This window comes from Acanthisitta chloris, unplaced genomic scaffold (assembly GCF_000695815.1).
Source record: "Acanthisitta chloris isolate BGI_N310 unplaced genomic scaffold, ASM69581v1 scaffold11347, whole genome shotgun sequence".
Taxonomy (NCBI): domain Eukaryota; kingdom Metazoa; phylum Chordata; class Aves; order Passeriformes; family Acanthisittidae; genus Acanthisitta; species Acanthisitta chloris.
Window position 1 is genome coordinate 104,701 of NW_008684382.1, and position 21,358 is coordinate 126,058.

A 21,358-nucleotide genomic window follows, 5' to 3' on the forward strand; every position below is an offset into this window, starting at 1 on the left:
TGATTTGTCCCAAACTTCATAAATTGACATTAAATGCAAACATGGGTAAATCCCCAAGCCAAAGTATGTTTTATATCTGAAATTCCTTTATCTTTATGGGGTTTTTGCTTCCTTTAAACCTGTCCCTTTAAATTATATTTCTGTATCAGTAATACATATCAGTTGCTAAGGAAAAACTGGAACTGAGTAAAAGAATTTCAAAGCAGAGCTGAGATAGCCCAAAAAGATTCCCTGTCACTTCCACAAACTCTCTTGCTGCTCCTTTGCCCTGGAGTCCTTAGTTCACAATGTTTAACAGCCAGAGACACAAAAAATAAGGCTTTGAGGAATTGAGGCAAAAGGTTAATTTTAAAGGACACACAACACTTGCAGTAGCCAAATGCACAACAGCAAATGTGCTGCTTGCTTTGTGGTGAATCCATGTGGGTCACCCCTTGCTTGTTGCTTTGGAAGTTTGCAAAGAGAAGAGTAGTTGGGTTTGTTACTGAGTTTCATAAATGTTGAGATCTGCTCCTTTGTTTCTGAACTTATCAAAATGCCAGTACATGGAAATTAACACTTTTTCACCAAAATTTTCCAGTTAAGATGATGGAATTAAAGCTCCCAAATCCACGTGTTTCACTGCAGAGCTGTATTGAATGTCAGGTAGTTCATTTGTATGGGAGTTTTTGGGGGTCATCTTTGACAGTCAGGAGTTCCTGAGAGTGGAGCTTGGATTGCCCAATAATGTTATTTTTAAATCTAGCTCTGATTCCCTCTGTTGTGTATCTTTGTTCTCTTACATGCCATAGGAATGATTTAGGGTTCTTACGTTTCTAAAACAGTCAACATTCCTTTTTTTAGCATTTTCTTTTAAGTTTGATGGGATTTCTTATGAGAGCTGTAGGAGAACCTGAGAAATAACAAGTTGCAAGATGAAAAGAAAAATCTGACCTGAATTTCAAACTCACTAAACTTGAATTGAAAACACCATCAACAGTATCAGTGCCCCATTTTGCTGCTGTTGACATCAGTGGCTGAAGTCCTCATGACTTCAGTGCTGAGGAATTTGCTGCATATTTTATTCACTTTGTATTGGAAATTGAAAAGTTGCAGAAAACTTTGAAGTTCTTCCTGCATGGGAATCTTGGGAATACAGTGATGCTGAACAGTTGAGGAGTTAGAAGAGTTAGTTTAGTCAATGGTGTATTGAAAGGTTTTTATATGTCACAACCTCATTTCGAACTTCCAATTTCCTCGTTATTTTCCCTGCAGAAAATAGCATCACTAACTCCTTCTGGATGGCTTACATTGCTTCATTGCCCATATCAGAGGAAATTAAATAATCTTGAAACAGTTCCAGATGCAAAGTTCACAGAGAGGCCCTGTCTTTGCAATGGGCTTAGATTCCAAGAGCAGGATTTGAACTTTCAAGGCTCTTGTATCCTGCCCCAAGCATTGCCAATCACACCCACTACAGGAAAAACTCTGAACTCATATTTTGGAAGGTGAATATTGGGAAAATATTTAAAAAGTAGATGTGATGAGATGTGCCTGTGATGTGCCTGCCTGGACTGGATTTAGCTGCAGTCGTGTTACCTCTTTAACAGCATTCAGAACTGACTGTGTTTATTAGCAGATAAGCTAGAACTGAGATTTTACTAGAAGTTGTACCTATTTGAAGATTAAATTAGATCATTAGCCACTGAGAACTAATCTGAACTGTGCTGTGCTCTGTTTTGTGTGCAGGACACAGAAATTCTCAACACAGCGATTCTCACGGGGAAAACTGTGGCTGTGCCCATCAAGGTGGTGTCCATCGAGGAGAACAGTGCTGTGACAGACATTTCTGAGTCAGTGGAGTGCAAATCCTCTGGTGAAGATGTCATTAAGGTAAGTTCATGCCATGTATTGGCTTCTGAAATTTCCTGTCTTCTTATCGTCATTAAAGTAAGTTCATGCCATGTAGTGGCTTCTGAAATTTCCTGTCTTCTTATAGACAAAAGGAAAATAGCCTGGGAATAACCACTAAATCAGCTCCTGCAAATTAATTGTGCTACTATTTCAAAAGCATAAGGAGAGGGATTTTTCAGAAGAGGTACAACAGCACAGCCACCACACTGAGTTTCAGTACAATTTCAGTGTTTCTTTTTTTTTTTTTTTTTTTGTGTCCTGATTTTAAAGCATCTTGGTAATTTCACCTCAAGTCCTCTGTGCATAGATTCCATTCACTGCAAAACCAGCTCTGCTGTTAGTACTGCCTGTCCAGATGTTTCTCATCACCTTTCCAGCTGTGATTATCACCTCCACAGCTGCCTCAGTGGAATGGATTGGATGAGCATTCCCCAGCAACTGCAATGCAAAGTCCTCCTGCTTGACTTCCCATTCTGCTGAGAGCTGGTTTGAATTAACATCATGATTCTGCACACAAGTGGCTGAGGAAACATGGCTGGGCCAGCAATTTAGCATGAGCAGCTTCATGTCCCACAGCACCAAACACTACTGGGATGGTGTTGTCTGAAGGCAACTCAGCTCTGTCTGCTGTAGATGTGGAGTCAAATCCCTGGAGGAAATTCCTAGTTGTGCAGGGAGTCAGTACCAAGACAGTGCTCTGCCTGTGCCCCATGGCACATCCCACTCAGGCCTTGCATGGTGCATGGGTTTGGAGGAAGGGTGATTTAACCCTTGGTCTATAACCTCTTTTGAATAGGGATTTTATTACCTGATGTGATTTTACAGCATAGTGGGCCTTGTGATAATACACTTTATGGGTCTTTAATCTGCTCTCAGCTCTCATGGATTACAAACAGTAATATCTGTTACAACCAGCTCAGTTTGTGGGTTCAAGGAAAGCAATAAACCTCCTGGGAACCTGCAGGATCCAACAATTGGCTGCATTATTGTACAATTTATATAGAATCATTTATTATACCAGTAACCAAGTAGGTGGGAAAAAAATAGTCAAACTTTGACTTTTACAGCAAATTTCCTACTTTGAGTAGATCCTTCAGAGCCAAACATATCTCTTTAGTTTACTTGAAGTCCTCCCATATACCAGATGCTTTACAGAGGTTTTTTAATCTCTAAGAATTCCTGTTATGTTTTTCCTAAGGTAACCATGTAACTACAAATCAAGGTAAAAGCTGGAATTCAGTTTAGGAATCATCAGGATTGTAACCTTCTTGAAAGCCACATTCCTGAGCAAGAAAAATGCAAGATAGCATTCACAAATTAAGAAAAAAATAAATCAGCAAAGGACTTTTGTGATTGTCCAGATTATCCATCTTGTTTAAACAGTTTATAAAATTTCACCAAATAATTCCAGCCCCATGGAGGTTTCTTCTTTCCAGCAGTGAAAATGACCAGAGTTAAGTTATTCCATTCAGAGGAAGACTCAGGTCAAGGAAAAAAAAATAAATTATTTGTTATACATCACCAGGTGATACATAGAAATTGACAGTGCAATTATTTCTCCCATAAAAATCCTTCTGGAAAAATGACTTCAGGGTTTTCTAGCTTTGAAGAAATGAAATTCCCAAATATTACTCCAAAAAAAAAAAAAAAAAGCATTTTCCTGCAGTAATTGCAGTACAGCCTGGGCTATTGCACTTCTCCAACAATTTGTTTGGAGGGAATGTTTTCCTGTAGCACTGTGTCCTTTGATTAGCACTTGGGACCCTGCTGTGCTCTTTTCTTCTTTTCTGCAGAAATAATTTATCTCCACTAAAAGGGTTTCTTAAAATGGAGCCTGTTTGCACTACCAGAACATTTTTAAGTGGCTTCCAGAAATCTCCCTGTCTAGGCACTCTGAAGTGAAACAAATAACTGGAAGCTAACACACAGCATCTATTGGAACCAACTCGAGAAATTTTTCAGGTGTAATTTCTTCAGAAATGTTTTTGAAATGGCTCAGCTGACTAGAGAAACTCTTCTGTGCATTTAGAAGCATATGCAGAATCTCTGGAGGAATGCAGCTGTGACATGAGTGCTAACTGCTATAAAACATACAGCTAGTGAAAAAAAAACACAGCTCAATTAAATGCTTTGAATAAAAAGGTTTTCTCAGCTCATCGTCAAGGAAAAAAAAAAAAAAAGACTTTTTTTTTTTCAGCTAGAACATTCCTGTTTCCAAGAAGTTTCTTTACACAGGGAAGTGGTTAGGGGTTCAAGGCAAATTGGCATGTTCAATTGGTTCAGATATTAAAAAGCACTCAGAAAGCTTCAAATGAGCACAGAGGCCTTTCATCCTTAACTCATTTTGAAATTCCCCATCAAGCTTTTATGTTGAGTTCTTTAGAAATATCTTCCTTCTCTGTGCAAAACTGTTGTAGAGACCTTTCTGCTTAAAAATCAAATCAAATCCAGTTATCATAAGTTACTTCAGTTGGGCAAAGCCCATGGTATCTTCACAAGGATTGTGTGCACGTGTTGACAGTTCATGTTCCTGAGCATCTCTGTAAAGCAGAACCAATCCATGTTTACAGGTATGAAAGCTTGTGGATTAATTTATTATCACCTAGAGGTTTTTGTTTGCTTGTAATTGTGTGGAATTCCAAGTTTGAATCCAGGCAAACCTGACAGAGTTATGCTAGAAACTGAAGATGATCAGTGCCAATTAGCACTTGGTTTGTAATATTGAGTCACCAGGAAGTGTCCATTTGTATGGTTCATGTGAAGAGCCTACAGGGAATGTTTTTGCCCAACAATTTGAATAACCACCAGATAAAAGGTTCTTTCTATTCATATTTACAATTCTTTCAGTTGGGCTCCAATTACATTGTTTTCATTAACAGGACCCAGTGGAAATCTGACCCTGAGATCTATCTGCAAAGAGCAGGTAGAATTTCCCCAGTGGTAATTATGGTGTTGAGGCAGCTCAGTGCACAGTTTGTGTCCTGTCTCAATGTGCTGACTATTACCCCTTTTCCTTTTTTTTTTATTGCCTCATAGTTTCAAATCTTTACTTCCAAATTTACAGCTGATTTTGTGAACTTTAAATGCCTTTGAATGCTCTAGACCTTCACACAGTGGTCCAACCTTTTAAAAGTGGACACAAAATTTATTATGGCACTAAAAATGAAGCAACAGCCAAATTTTACTTCGCTAAGCTGGAATTTACCAATAGAATCCATATATCTGGATCCATTAACAGTAATTGCTGTTGCATGCATAGGCTCCTTTTATCTCCTGGAAATTCAAGTGGAATGTGGCTGATTTTGCTGGTGCTTTTGGGCCATTTGTTCAGGAGCAAACACTGCTCCAGGTTCCCAGGTCACCTGGCTGCTACAACAGTTGTGGTTTCATGCTGGGAAAGAACATCACAGTTCAGGAGACTTGTAATGCCTTGTGACATTTCCACTTTGAACAATCCTGATAATGTTTGTGAACTTAAGTTTGGGTGTTTCCATTAATACAACCTGAATTGAAACATCTTCAGTGCTATGTGTATTTTAGAAGCTGTTTCAAACATTTTAGGTTTGTATCACTTCATTCTTGGACTAGTTTTCACATTGTTTCTACGTAAGAGGATGCTGTACATCGTGTTGTGTTCTTGTTGTACTGGTATTTATAACTGGTAAATTAGAAGTTGGACACTCAGTGTAAATAGCCTTGAACTGTACTCCGAAGACTTTTTTATTAGTTCTGTTTATTTTCAAATGGCAATTCTGCTGATTTTAAAATGGATTCAGATATTAGTCCCCACATGCAGCTGCTGAGGATGTCACTGGAAACAGAAACAAGGATCTTACCTTCAAGATGTCTCTCAGCAGTTGCTAATGAACAGTAGGCTCATGGTTCCATTGGGAATCATGACTGGATAGATGACATTAACAGCAGGTAAAGGCCACTGCAAGAATGTTAGGAATTCCTGTTGGGAGCTAAAATCCAGGACAGAGTGTCACAGCTGTCCCTCTCTTAGCACAGTAACTTGAAACAAAATCCCACACCAAAGCAAGAGTGAACTGTTGGGGGCTGAAAATCTTGGCCAAAGGGTTTTATGGTTGAACTTTGGCTTAACAGCTAGAAAAGCCTGGAAGTACTGCTGGTACCAACACTTTCAGAGCAATAGTGGGGATGCTAACACACACCTGTCAAGGTTACAGATCTTGTTTAAAGCCCCAATCCAGTCATCATTTACACACATAACTTTACTATGAATACTGCTGACATCAGGGAACAGACTTGTATGAAATAATCATTTAGCATTCATAAATGCTTTGGCTATTTTGGCATTTGTAGTGGGAACGGTTTATAAAATGAAATTAATTGTCACTAAATAGACCCAAACTCATGTTGAAATGTCTTCTGTCCATTTGTGAATCCACTCTGAGGAAAGGTCAGCCTGGATGGCTGTGTAGGACATGATGCAAGAACATCTCAAGCTGCCAGATGGTCATAATTGTTACAGAAAATTAAATAGCTGTGTAAGAATTGTAAGAATTTATTTTTTAAATTGTCTATCTGCAACTGCACCACAGTACCCTGTTTACTAAGGGAAAGTCATCAACACTTTATTATTTAGATGATATTGTGCTTATTGTCTTCATTTACCCAGTCTTACACAAATAACTATGCTGCAACTTCTTCAGTTGTTTATTTAGCTCCAAGGAAATTTCACTGCTCTTCCTTGCTTTCCAGTATTTGCAGAACTTGTGCTTTACAGCTCCAAACAGAAGAGTTGTTTGCACTTTGATAGGCAAAAGATCCACTACTCAGCAGCATCCACGGGTACTTTTATTATAAGTTGAGTTCTGCATTTTTCTGCCAGTAGGTTGAATGCAATTCCAAGCTGAGTCACTGAGCTACAGGCAGCGATTAAAGAATCAAACTCTTGAGCCTCAATCCTGTACTCATTAAAGCTCACCCTGAAATTTTAATGGTGTAGAGACAGTCCCTCAGGCTCATTAATGTTTCATCATAGTACCATGGCTATCCTAGGAAAAAAAAATCTAAACAAAAAGATTTATGGATGCTCTTTCATCATATTGTTTAGGGACCAAGTCGAAAGATTCTTACTCTGACTCAGTGGCTGAATAGTGCAGCAATATGATCACTTGACCTCTGAGTATAGGGGCTGGATGGCTTTGTAATTCCAGAGCCACTAAGGGAACTTATCCTGTCCTTTATTTGAATTAGCTCTACCTGGAAAAGGTGGTTATCCACCCATAAATGAGGCTGATATTCTGTTAGGGAGAGCAGAGTTCCCCACACTCTGTAAATATATTGACCTGATCAGGGATAAGCTTCTCCTCCCAGCTAATGGACAGAAGTGGGATAATGTCCTGCTGTAGCAGTTTCTGCTACCTGATCTATTCACTGCAAGGCCTCAGAGGGTCCTGAGACCCTTTGAACTTTCCAGACATGCAGCCAAGAGAGAGCAGACAGGGAATGGTGAGATGGGGACAGGTGATGACAGAAACATTGGGGTGATGGAAGAGGGTGAAGTGTTATGTCAAAGAAAGTGCTGGTGCCAAAATGCATTGGTTTGTCCAAACCTGTATGAAGATGCATGGGAGTCAAGGTGTGATTGTCCTTACCTGGAGCTCTGCAGTGCTGAAGGATAGGGAAATGTTCAAGATTGTTAAGGAAGGGCCTAAATATCTGGTGTGTTGCTAAGGCTAATTCAAGATTTGGTCCTTTTCTTACTGAAATGGAATGAGCTTTACAGAACTGATCTCAGAGACACTTAGTGCTTCTGGTCTCAAGCACAGCTTGGAGATAATTGTACTTGGTTCAGTGAAACATTATGACAGATACTGCCAAAATATTAAAATTAGGAATCTCTTAAGTGTCTGTCAGAGGAAATCTAAGTCTATTCAAAACAAAGCTTCCCATGGGATCCAAGGTTTGTTCCCTGTACTTTCTTACCAGCAGCATGTGATGGCAGGTAATGATGTGGTGGGTTGTGCTGAAGTGTGGTGGAGATGGTGATTTCAAGGGAAAGTGGAATTTTGGAGGATTTTATTCCATTACAAGCCCTGGCATGTCACAGGCAGTGGCATTTTCCCTCTTCCCTTTCAGCTCCTGCAGCATACAGCAGGGTGAGTGCCCAGACTTGTATTGCTGTTCTGCACCTCAACAGACACATATATTCTTTGTATGGAGCTTTATTGCAAAGACTTCAAGACTCAGAGGATTTAGCACTTCACATTATGTTTTTAGTGCAGGTTATAGGAGAAAATAAAAACAAGGGGCTGGCTGGAAAGGGCTGGTTGTTCCTATCAACTATTTTGATTGAGGAAGAACACTAACTTCCATTAGAAAAGCTCCTACAATGAATATAATGCAATTGATTTGTTGCTTATTTTTCACTTAGATCAAATAAAACTCTGTTTGGAATTTGTTAGCTGTAGAGCTGAGTATGCCAAATAACAAGGAGGTGTACAAACTTCTCATTAAAACAGATCTCATTCCTAACTCAACCCTGTAAAACAAAGGGAGAAATAAGAAGTCACACTAGATAGGGTTTCCAGGAATCCAGTGTGGGCTAATAAGAGATAGGCCATATTCTCTGCAGTCACTTCAACTTCATGCTCTCTTCTGTGGTTTTGTGGCAGTTCTGCAAGATTCAGTGAGTATGGAGGGATCAATCTAGACAGCAGCAGCTACTGCCAGTCCTTCTCCACTGCAAGTTTTGCCTTGAACAGATCCAGATTCAGGATCTCCAAGCTCAGGAGAGCTGGAGGGGCAGCCCTGGACACAGGGCTGAGAGGTAACACAGCTATCCTTGTGACACAGGGCTGAGAGGTAACACAGCTACACTGCTTGTGGTCCTGAGCCTGGGTCTCTGCATGGGGCCACATCAAATCACCTTCTAGAAGTTTTATGTTCAGTTGCTGATGACCTGCAAATGCAGTTCCTCCTCACCACACCCTAATAGAGCCTGTTAGCCCTCAAAAGCAGCAGCTGCATCTCTGTGTGAGCCCAAACCCAGCAGCCTGGTTTGCTGATGGCTCCTCTTTCCTCTTCTGATGCTGTGTGAACACACAGTCGTTTGTGTGAAACTGAAAAGCTTTAAAAACAAGAAAGAAAGTCACAGCATGGAAATGCCATTGTTTTGCTGCTCTGAAGCTCTGTGACTTTGTAGGTTTTTCTTCTGGCAAATCTGTTCTGTTAGATTCTGTACAGAATAGCAAATAGAATGTCCACCTCTTTGCCCTCCTCCATACTTTTCATGGTCCTGTGATTTACTGGGATCGATATACATCAGTAGAGCAGGAAAAAAACCTTCAGAGCAGTTTTATAAAAATGAAGCTTTACCACACACTTCTGTCAGATGCAAATAGAGCATATAGGGCAGCAATACATGGAGATGTTGTATCATTAAGGTACACCACTACTCCCCCAGCAGCTGTGAGGATTGAAACTCCAAATTGACATGGTCTGAGGTACTTACCTTCAGCAATAAAAGTTGTAAATACCTTGCCATCACGTAACAGGCAACAATTTCAAGGGCAGCTGAAGAAACTTTAAACCATATCCTTGCTGACTTCTCTCCCTGTTATCTCATGCCTTCACCCAGCTCACTGCCTGCATGAGGGATGTTGGTATGGAGAACCAATACATCCCAAATGAAAAATCAAAGCAGACTAGCAATAATAGTGCCTCAGGTCGCACGGAAACCACTTCAAAATCAACTTCAAAGCTGAAAGATCAAGACCAGAAAAGTAAATGGGAGAAATAACATTAGTCTTGTGACAGGTGTAGATCTGATGGGAAGATAAGCACTTTGCTCCAGACCTTTCTGAGTAATGCAGTCAGAAGAAATGATGGTTAACTTCTCCTTTCCTTTTCTGCCACTAGCTGTGATTTACACCTTGTGGATTTGTACGTGGCAGATATATACTGTGGCAGGAAATGACAAGCATTGTGATGTTCTCAAATGTGCAGCTACTGCCCAAACTGTGGCAATGGAATTAAAAGTCATTTCACCCTGGGATCCTGCTTTGCCAAGTGAAATATTTCGGGCTATGCTGCATATGTGGGCTGGCATGTCCCTAGTGAGTAGGAGCCAAACTCTCTGCTCAGCCCCATTTTCAGAAATTGCTTGAGTCCAGAGTGCACAAAACAAGACAGATTTTGGTTTCCGTGATAATGTGAGCTGCAGAGAGCTCCTGTGGCTCAGTGCAGCTACAGTTCAGCTTCAAAAAGCTGGTCATTTGGGAGCAAATAGATGCCCTCCAGTCTCAGCTGGCATTTTGTGCCCCTTTTACTCTCTCAGTTCTGTCGTAGTGAATGATATTCAGTTAGTTAAATGTACTGCTTCTGCTCTGCAAAGCTGCCAGGGAAATCTTGGTAATGAGATTAGATAATGTACAGCCTTTTCCCTAAGAAATGCTCTCTAGCTTTGGGGGGTTTCTACTTAGTTTTGCTAATCTGGCTGCTGATATTGAAAATGCAGACCCTTCTCAGCAGAGAGAGTCCAAATTGCTTCCAAACTATGGCCTTGGTTTTACAGAGTTCTCTTCTTCAGCACTCAGGGCTCAATCCCTGTGTTAGTAGTAGGGTTACTGGGAACTTTGCCTGAGGATTGAAACTACATTTGGGATGTGGCAGCTGTTTACAAGCACAAAGCAACCCCAACACACAAGCCTTATTATCCATTGACAACTGGGGACAGTTAATTTTGAGACAAAATGAGGCTCAAATCAGTTAATACAGTTATCACCTACCCTACTCCGTGTGTCCAGACTGAGAATCATTATTCCTCAACTATGTCAAGAATCAAATTCATTTTTTTGGTGGGTCATAGGGAAAACAGCTCTCAGGGTTATTCTTGCACATCATGTGAAAAATCAAGCCTTTCATTTATTAAGATGTCAATCATATCAGTGCTAAGTCTGCAGCTCTGTGTTTACCTTTGTGCTCCCCCTGTGATGGGCTCTTCTGCCTTCACTTTCTGAGTCACTGAGCACAGCTTCAGCTGCATCAGTAGGAGCCAGGGGTGGCTCTGGCAAGTCAAGTCACACTAGCAATTAGCTACTCCTGTAATGGAGGTTTCCATTTTACAGGCTGCTCTAACAGTGTCACAAAGCTGGAAATACCATGGAAGAGCTCAGGGCTGAAGCTTTAACTCTGATCAGGCTTAAAAAGTGTCATATCAAAACATGAATAGTATGAGCCTTGAGACAGCTTCTGTTTTCTAGTAGGAGGTTGGTGATTATTCAGGATTATGCAGTCAGGCTTTGGGATCCTTCTTATGAAGCAGTTGCCTAATGTTCATGTAGTATAGGATTTCCTTTGTGTATAAGACCATAGTGTTTAATTAGAATCAAGGCTAAAGAGCTACACAGTGTCTCCCTCTCAAAACCTGTAGAATTTAACAGAAAATCATTCCTTTTCTACAGAGGATGTTGTTAACAAGAAATTTGAGAAGAAATTCTATAACAAGGACATGAACATTACAGAATTCTAAAGAGTTGTCCAAAAAGCTTTTGGAATGATTATAACTGTCTAATATTTCCTATCTATTGTATGAGTTTTGGTATATACAGTGGATAAGTCACCATGGTACTCTGTATTCCTTAATGTCATGTATGACTGTTCACAAAGCTTGACCTCCATGAGCTCCAGTTGCCTTTCTGGTATGTCAGAGTGATGACACTGAGCTGAAATACAAGGAGTGTCACGTGTTTGACAAGTGCTGAACATCACTGTTCTTTGCTAATTACCCTGCAAATTTTATTTCACAGAAATTGAGATTCCTTAAGAGACACTGGGAAAGTCTCTTGGCTCATAGAAGTGCTTTCATTAATATTTCAACATTTATGTAACCTTTGAATATTTTAGCAACATTTACATGAGTGTAACAGAAATGGGTAAATGGGTCTACACACCAAAATGCAAGATTCTGCACCTGATGAATACAGGCAGGACATCTATCATTATCATATCTCCTCATTTCTGTTAAAAACCACACAGACTTGTGCCTGGAAAATGGACTGATGCCTTACAATTTTTCAGTGTCCATAAACTTGACAGGATTGCTGCATTAAAAACTTTCCTTTTTGTCCTTCTCAACTGTCCTTCAGAGACTGGGCTGATATCTCCAGAGGTGAAAGCCACTAGGAGAATAAACAAGCTTAGACTAGACTATACTCACAGAGGCAGCACCACTCATTTATTTTTAGGTCTTAGAGTTGTCGTTCTTTCCACTCCTGTGTACACCAGATACGAACCAGAGCAGACAGTGTTTTGAGTTCACCATCTTTTGAAAGACAGCCTTAGCTTATATTTGACATGAAATTTGTCCTTTTAAAACTCTCTGCTTCTACCAGTAATTGAAGAATAATTTCTCAGGAATCTGTAGTGGAATTTAACCCAGCAAACCCAATATTCTACAGAAGTGCCAACAACCCCTTTATGACTGTAGAGTCCAAGGCACTATGTTGTCACATCCTTTGTAGTGACCTCAAGCAGCTCATGCTCCTTTCTTGCAGTTCTGCAATACAGAGGTCATGGTGGGATCAAGACGTTAATCTGAAATAAGGAAGGAAAGGAAGAGCCAGAGGTTCTGCATATAGCTGGTAACAGTACCAGGAATATCCTTAATATTCACTGCAGCTAATCTGTTGCTTGCTGGGTGGGGAGGTACATTCACTCCCCCATCACAAAGTCACAGAGTGCCATAGGCAGTGATTCAGGAGTGACTCTCTCTTGATTTCCAGACAGTAGTTTTCTCTGTCAGCTCAATAAAATGTGATTTGTTGCAGAGAGAATCTCTCCAAGTCATCTGGAAAGGCAATGGCCTTTGTTACAAAGGGGCACAAAAATATGATGCCAGAAAAAAAAAGGAAGACAAAAAAGAAACCTTTAGGGAGCTGTGCTTAGCCCTGTCTTTTGCTGTCTGCTACTTTGTTTTAGTTTTAATCTGGAGAGAGAAGTTAGAAAAACAGGGGGGAGAAAAGGGGAAAGTAGCTGAATGCAGCTTAATAATGAAAGAAACTGCTGAAATAGCATCAGAAAGCTCTTTAAAATGCAAAACTTCTTGCTGATCTGCTACGCAGAAAAGAAAAAACCCCAATCACTCAAAGGTGGTGGCTAGGCAGGCTTTCCCTTCATCATCCCTCGCTTCTTCTGATGCCAAAGATAAAAAGCACTTTGAGAGGGAAGATGTTTTCATAGTAAAAGGATAAATACTCCAGGAGATGAGAGACAGATCACTGCTCACAGTCACCAGTTTCTGTTAGAAGCTTCTTTGGACTGGAGTGGCCAGGACCCACAGATGAGAACTGCTCAGTGCACTGTTCTATGACCTTCCAGAAGCATTGGCAAAAGCCTGGAGGAAAGCAGAAACAAATATACCTCGAATTCAAAATATTTTTAGTTCTAATGTTATCCATTATTTTCAGTCTCCCTTCTATCCTTCCACCATGATTTCAGGTGACACTGGTTTAGGTTGTCTCTACCAGTCCTATGTTTCCATCTCTTTTAGCCCCATGGGAGAACAGATCAAAATAGTTCTGCCAGGTCTGCATTGAATAACTCCAGAACTGAGTTGGCTGCTATGCTGTTTCCATCTGAGTTAATCTGAGCTAAGGGGGTCAAGCTGTGTCACCACATGACCCCTACCCATTCTTCATGAGGGGCTTAGCAAATCAGACCTTACCTGGGGCTTGCTGATGGTGTAAATTGTAGCAGAATCAATCCATCTGGATTTGTTCTCTGAGACTGAGAAACCCTGGTTGTTTATTTGTTAGGTGACACCATGTGAGACAAGGGCAAGGGAAGCAAATCCACTTGCTCTCATTTTTCTTCTGCTATAGGTAAACTTAGCTGAGCTGTGCTGCTTGCAGAAGCTGTAGACCATGGTTTTAATTGAATGTTTCATGAGAATGAGTATCCTTTAGCCATGGAGAGCACACACATGTTGTGTATTAGATCTGAGATACTGTCTCCCTTTCACCCCCAGCACAGCACTAGTTGGGAAGTGTTGCCTCTCTTTGTCCAAAGCAATACCTGAAAACAGTTAAAATGTGTACAGTGATACTGTCACACAACACAGTGTGAGCTTTGCTCCTCCTGTACTCTCTGTGTGCTACTTCTTTATCAGAAACACAGGAACAGAAGGAAGAGCATGTGTAAGGATATTAGAAATGCTTGTTCTTGGGAAAAAGAGTAATGTTTTTCTCAATGAAGCTCCTCAAGACCTGCCACTATTGCTGATGCATGTCCAGTAATAAATATTAACCTGTAGCAATGGTAAAGGCTGTGTGGTATATGAATACATATAGCAGCTTAACAAATATAGATGGAGATTGGATCTCAGCCCAGAATCATTTAGGAATTGCAGTTTTGCTACTATTGTTACTGGTGGTTTTTTTCCCTGATACTTAGATTTGTTCAGTTGCTGACAACATTGAGCTTTAGACAATGTAAAATCAAACATCCAGACCACACGTGATCAGTCTGAAGCTGAGTATGTTGTCAGAAATCTTTTATCAGCACATGCATGTGGTTTACCATGTGCATAAATAAGCAACTTGTACAACTAACTCAGAAAGTTCATTCATTTTGTCTTTGTGTTGAACTCCATGGAAATCAATGGGATGGAACAAGTTTCAGGACAGCAATGGCTATTGCTCCAGCAGAATTCAATTAGATCTTACTGACAAGCCTCCCAAAAGATTTTGCTCAAAGGAAGATAAGGCTGAAGAACCAAGAACTCTCTCTGAAGCTGCTTTATTGAATGTTCCAGACATAGGGTCTTCTTCCCTAGGCACACTGAACTTCCCATTTGACTCTAGAAGTTTTCTGTGCTCCAAGTGCAGTGCAGTTCTCTGACTGTGCTGACTACACAATTGGGTTGTGGTGCTTACACCAGTGAGGGAAATAGAACAGAAAGAATTGAATTGAGTTTCCTGAGGTTACAGAGGAAGACAGAAATTCGAGTCTGTGTCAGCCAGGACTTCCTTGTACCCTGAACTTCATTGAGGATGTTGTGCCATAGGTGACATTCATACCTATTTCTATGTGATTCCTTTTAACTTTAGCCATCTAGGGGTTAGGTATCTGGTCTAAGAGACTTTGTAGGGTCTTCACCTCTGGTGGAGAGACATAGGCAGCTTCAGTGAGAGGGATGGTAGCACTGCCAGGCATCAAGAGAGGAAAGTCACCCACTGGCCATTCCACCAGGCATTGAGAGGAAAGTCACCCACTGGCCATTCCCCTTTCCACATAACTAGGACAGCAGAGAGACAAAAGGCTTGTGTTAGAATCAGAAGCTCAGATACAGAGGCTGAGTGCCCCTGGTACATCCCAGGGGCTGTACACTGCTCTAGGCACCACCCTCAGCAGGAGGTCAGGGCTGGAACTCCTGACATGCAGCCCTTGCTTGCCTACACAGTTGGAATTGTTTTCATGAGAAACATTTTCATGATGTTTCCTCTCCCAGGATGAAGCTGATGCAGTGGCACCACAGAAAGAGCAGGAAACTCTAGGAAAGAGTTCTGAATTACTGCATGGTATTATATAGGATATTATGCTTTATTATTGGGTTCTTCTTGGCCTCTGCTGCATGGTACTTTTAGATTAGATCAAATAGTAGTTGTGAAACAGCCTGGTGTGAACTAAAGCTGTTTCTGTATTGCCACTCAAGTTAATAGATGTAAAAATAGGACATGCCATTCACAGTGCTAAAATGAAGACATTTCTGCCACCTTCAGGCTTTTAAACCTGCCTTAGGTGGTCTGAGGGAGAAGCCTAAAGGGATAGATGGGTCAGGTATTGTAACACATAGTAGTGTTTCAGTCAACAGTTACAGCATAACCCTCTTAGGGAATGAGTCATAGAAATGTTTGTATTATATTCTCTGAAGTTCCTTTTTTTTCAATCTTGCTGTCAAATGTTTTACCAGAATGTGAGCAAGTGCCTAAACCTGACAGAGGATACAAATGGTATGTGTGTATCAAACTGGGAACAGTTTAGCTCCTGCATCTATGGTCACAGAGGACATACATCTGTTTGATTAGCCTGGGGACATAGACATTTCCAGCTGATAATCTTCCTTTGGATAAAATGGTTTTGGGAATGGGAGTGTGGATAAAAAGGAGCAGATGATAATATAAATACAAGTTCAGGTGGGGAGATGCATTGCCACCATTAACAATACTCGTTATGGGTGATGAAATAGAACTGTGACTGGTTGGGAGCAAGAGCAGGAGTTGAGATCTGCTGGGTTACTGTTAATTCCTGCAGACATACCAGCTCATTTAGTAATGTAACAGTTCCCCTTGCTCACCACTTAATGTATGATTAATGTGCCACAGGATTTCCCCAGACATTTATGACACCTTTAGGAATAGAAATGACAATGACTTTATCACATGGAGTCACTTCATACTATCTGCATCCCTTTTAATGATTTATATATTCAGGAGTGATTTTATCACCAGTACTCAGCAATGTAATAAATGAGAAAACTCAATGGTCTGTAAATTACAACATTGATTAAAGAAGTGATTACTGATATAACTCTTACACGACTGTGATAATACTTGCTTATATTTCAGGACAGCATTTACATATTAATGATGAATCTACTGTAGTGTTTAGAAATACTTTACAGCTTTAATCAAAATGTAAACATTTATAAACAGATAATGTTTATTGCAGAGGAAACGAGTAGACTTCTGTTACTCTTCACTGGATGAAATCTACAGCAGAGACAGCTTTGTCTTGAGGACTGAAAGCAGCATCACCCCCTGATGAAGGTCATCATCAGGGTAGAGCTCTGATTTGCTGATTGCCTCTATGGAGACCTGTTTGGGTTTGTTGGGTTCCTCTTGACCAAGCTGTGAAGGAGCTTTACTCATTAAAAATTCCCCAGCACTGCAATGGGCTCGTGGCTCACTGCATCACAAACTGAAAATCAACCTTCAGCTTCCTAAATAATATCCAGTCTTTAGGCATCTGCAGCATAATTATGCCTCCTGAGCCAGGGAAGGGTTTTGTGTTCACCTGCTTTCACTGTAAAAGGCCATCATTAACATGCATAAAGAGGAGGGAGTGTTTTCTGTTTGGTTTTGGTTCTGAGCTGCCAGGGTTATGCTTTGAGCTTGTGTTGTCACACTGATTACCTTTCCTTCTTCCTCTCTCTCTTTGCCCCCATAGGTTTCTGACAGATGTGACTATGTTTTTGTGAATGGCAAAGAAATGAAAGGCAAGGTGAATGCACTGGTGAACTTCACCTATCAGTATCTGAGTGCTCCTCTGCAAATCACAGTCTGGGTCCCACGTCTGCCCCTTCAGATTGACATTTCAGACACAGAACTGAGCCAGATCAAAGGTTGGCGAGTCCCAGTTGTTTCCAACAAAAGGTGGGTTTGAGTTGCTAATTTTCCTGGGTGTTTTATAAAATCAAGGCAGCACCAGCACCCAAAATGCAGCATCTTTCCCTGAGGAGCAGCAGGACCAGAATCCTCAGCTTTGCCCTGGACTTTTGCAGATGTAATAAAGCCCTTAAAATTTGTGGGAGTTTTGCTTCTGTGCATCTATCTGTCCCAGGCAACAGAGTACAGTGTGGAGCTCTGGTAAGGTCCACTTACAGAGTTCTTGTTGGACATGCCATCTTAGATTAAAAAGTGGCATAGTCCATTTGAATGGTCCTTCATCGTGTGAGGCAGCCATGAACCATCAATGGTCCAAAAACCAGAAGGGAGGGCTGTTATTTAACTAGGTCCTCTGCATTAGCACTCTAATATTAATTTTCACTAATGTTCTTGAAAACATTTCTTCATGCTTCCTTTTCTTCTGCCAAAAGGCCCACGAGAGACAGCGATGACGAGGATGAAGATGAGAGGAAGGGAAGAGGATGCACCTTGCAGTACCAACACGCCATGGTGCGAGTCCTCACCCAGTTTGTAGCTGAGGATTCTAACCCTTGGGGGCAGCTCACCTACCTGCTGGGCTCAGACTGGCAGTTTGACATCACAGACCTGGTGATGGATTTTATGAAACTGGAGGATCCTCACATTGCCAAGCTGCAGGAAGGCAGGATCTTGATTGGACGGGAAGTAGGAATGACAACAATGCAGGTACTGTGCTCTGGACTGCCACATTCTGCCATTCCTGTGGAAAACCTGGGTCTGGGCATTAATCCAGGCTAGTGTTCTGCTGTCCTGGAACGGGCTAACTGCCCTTTACATTCCCATGACCTCCTCGAGTGTCACACACAGCATTAACCCATCAACAGTGATCCAAGCTAGAGGTGGTCCAAGCATGCCCAGGAGCTGGAAGCCACAGAGCCTCCAGAGATGTTTAGGAGAGGCAGCATTTCCAGGCTCAGGAAAAGTCAGTCATGCCCCATGTGGATGAAGGTTACCACCAATCAGTTGATGGGAAGTGTTTTGCCATTTTGAGACAGGGATCTTTAGATTGTACCAAGTTTAATTTTTTGTTTTAGACATTAACTCAGGAAAAAAAAATCCAACCTAGTTAATAAGCCTGAAAGGCAGAAGTGGCCAACACCATATCCCAGTTCCCCTCAGCTGAATCCTTTCTAAAGCCAATGAAGAAAGACTGAATATAGCTAATCTGTGCTGTAGCTATGAGATAAGGAAGGTGGAGAAAACAGTATGTACATGAACTAGCTATCCTTGATTCCTTAAAGATAGCAGCATGGCCTTTAGTTTCATTAAAGGGAAGGATATCATACTACCTTAATATTCCATCAGAAACAGAAAAGATGGAGAAACGAGGATTTCAAGCTAAGAAATGAAGGGCAAACCCTAGGTGTTGCTAACCTCCCCTTGTGAAGTCTGATAAGCTCAACCATACATGGATACAGACAGGGCAAGAAAGTTTAAATCTAGTGAAATGATCCAAATAAGACAACTGGGATAGGATAGCTCTCAGGAGTGGATGCAATGTTCTTAGCCATAACCTCTCTACTGATGTTTTTCCAACTCTGCTAATGAAATCCAAGTGCCTTTTCAGAGTGCTCTGCCAGTCATTTCCATGCATAAATCTTTGGAGACAAGAAGGGATGATGACCTTAAGAAAGGTTATTTTAATTGATCAGCCTTTTCCTAAGTTGATTCTTTTGTGTTTCTCCAAAGGTTTTGTCTCCTCTGTCTGACTCCATCCTGGCAGAGAAGACAGTGACTGTGCTGGATGACAAAGTGACCATAACAGACCTCGGGGTTCAGCTGGTGTCTGGACTTTCACTCTTCCTTCAGCCAAGTTCAGCCAGCAGTCGAGCTATTGTGGCTACAACTGTTGCCCAAGAGTTGCTCCATACACCTAAGCAGGTAATGTACACTCTGGATTTACTCTTGTTGCCTTTTGGGATGAGGCAGAGTTTCATTAATGTATAGTGCAGATGATAATTCATAATAAGTTTGGAAGTTAGACTTTAAAGTATAGTCCATGTGCATGTTAATTTTTTTCCTCTGGAGATGCTCTGGAATTGTCTTCTCATTTCTTCCCTTCAAATATGGACTTCATCTGCAGGTAAAATTCTAACTACACTGAAGTTTATATTATTTATTTTTTTTAATACTCTTGTTTTAAATAATGCAACATCTATTGTGTTTGCTGCACAGGCAGTTTTTGGGCAGTGATCCTGGTTTGCTATATGAACATGCCCTTGTTTTCTGTGCCAGAGAGCACAGAGCTCTGTGGGTCACATTTAATATTTTGAGGAGCTGTAAAATAGAGGCAGAAGATGACCAGATACATTTCTTTTCCCTCCTGGAGTCACCACAGACTGTCAGGCTCCTTTCTCCTTTTATTTTTAATATGGGTTTTGGGGGGTTCATCATCCAGTTCATGTGCCAATCTTAATTTAAGCCAACAAATTCCCATCTCTCTGAAGGGAGTCTGTCAAACAGCATGTTTCAGGTCACAACCCCTGTGGAAAAGAAGATTGGAAACACCACCAGATCAAGTCAAACAGTTGCTCTGGCACAGATTAAACCCAAGGGTCAGGAGCAGTGGAACAAGCTCCTTCAGTCAGTTGATTTGGAGGTTGGGACTGGGGACCATGCAATTGAGTCTGTCCATAGCTACTCCTCTCACAGAAACTGTTTTTCATCTCACATAAAGAGGGAGAGATCTCAAGTCAAGTTTTATGGCCCATTTTCATGATTATTGCTACCTAATTTTCTGGAACATAAAAATAATTTAGTTTGGTTTATAACTTAGTGACAGGAAAATGTCCAAGCTAGAAGGACATGGTGCCCATCTGTTCCATTTACTGCATCCTGTAAACAGAAGAATCTTATGTAATTAACCCATTTATTCCCTTCTTCAGGGCTTAGAAACCATGTTTGACATACTGTCTTCAGACAAAGAGTGGAAAAACAAAAAACGAAGCATTCCTAACCCAATTCTGTTCTGTAGGACAAAGCATCATTAGTCCTGCAGCAGCACTGGAAGAATCATGGCTTTGATTGCAGATAAAAGAGCTTGTAAATTTGGAAAGACTGCCCAGATATATTGTCAGCTTCTGAGATTTATGGGTGATCTGTCCTGAGTATGCAAAGATATTTATCAACATCAGGTTATGGCATATTATGCCAGGGCATTTCAGCAGTGCTCAGCATGACATCTCCTGTTGTTCATGCCATGGCAGTGTGACATGGCATTATATACCACCACAATTGGCAAATTAGGAAGTAATACAAATGAGAAAAAATGTGTAAACGTGGTTTGGTTTGAAATGATTTTTCCCAGTGCTCTGAAACGATTTTAGTGAAATATTTTGTTTAAGCTGATGTTCCTCTGTGAGACAATGTCAGGTTCCTCAGAGTGGCATGTCAGGCTGTGGTTCTGAGCAATGTTTTCTGCTCTGGTGCTGCTGGGCAGTGTGTGGTGGTGCTGCTGGGCAATGTAAGTTCTGCTGTCCTGCCAACCTCTTCCTGGGCCTACACACCACACTGTGGCATCATCCTCACCCAAGATACCAAGTGTAAAACAGGAGGCAAGAGACAATCAATCACCTTTTTCTCAGTAAAAGAAGTTGAAAATCTGTTGTTTCTTCTCCAGACTCCATCTGGGAAAAAAAAAAAAAAAAAAAAAAAAGCCAAAAGCTAGATTCTATTAGAAGGCAGTGGAAAACCTTCTCTACCCCAGGATGTGGAATGTCCAAGGCAATCTGGTTGTCAGTAGTAGTCCCAAATTAGTCAGATTTCCCACACCTAAGCTTGGTGCCTTCTGTTACAGACTCCTGCAAACACAGAGCAGCCTGTTCCTGTGGATTCCCACATCAAACTCTGCCTTTCCTCCCAGCTCCTCCAGTCTGGAGCCTGCCCACCCCCATTGCTTCTGCTTGTCTTCCCACCACCTCCTCTTCACACAGGCTAAGAGAAGTGTCCTGCCTGCTTCCCTGTGGAAGGGAGCATCACTCCTCACTTTGGGAATTTGTGAGGACCAGTTC

The 21,358-nt window shown here is 41.1% G+C and overlaps 1 protein-coding gene across 1 annotated transcript in view; it reads left to right on the forward strand.

The window, feature by feature from the left end:
• TMEM132C (transmembrane protein 132C) overlaps nt 1–21,358 on the forward strand; it is a 51,894-nt gene that overhangs the window by 22,630 nt on the left and 7,906 nt on the right. The window contains exons 2-5 of the mRNA XM_009079321.1: nt 1,729–1,872; nt 17,092–17,297; nt 17,741–18,014; nt 19,038–19,229. Of these exons, the coding sequence (XP_009077569.1) occupies nt 1,729–1,872; nt 17,092–17,297; nt 17,741–18,014; nt 19,038–19,229 (816 nt within the window). The remainder of the gene's footprint in view (nt 1–1,728; nt 1,873–17,091; nt 17,298–17,740; nt 18,015–19,037; nt 19,230–21,358) is intronic.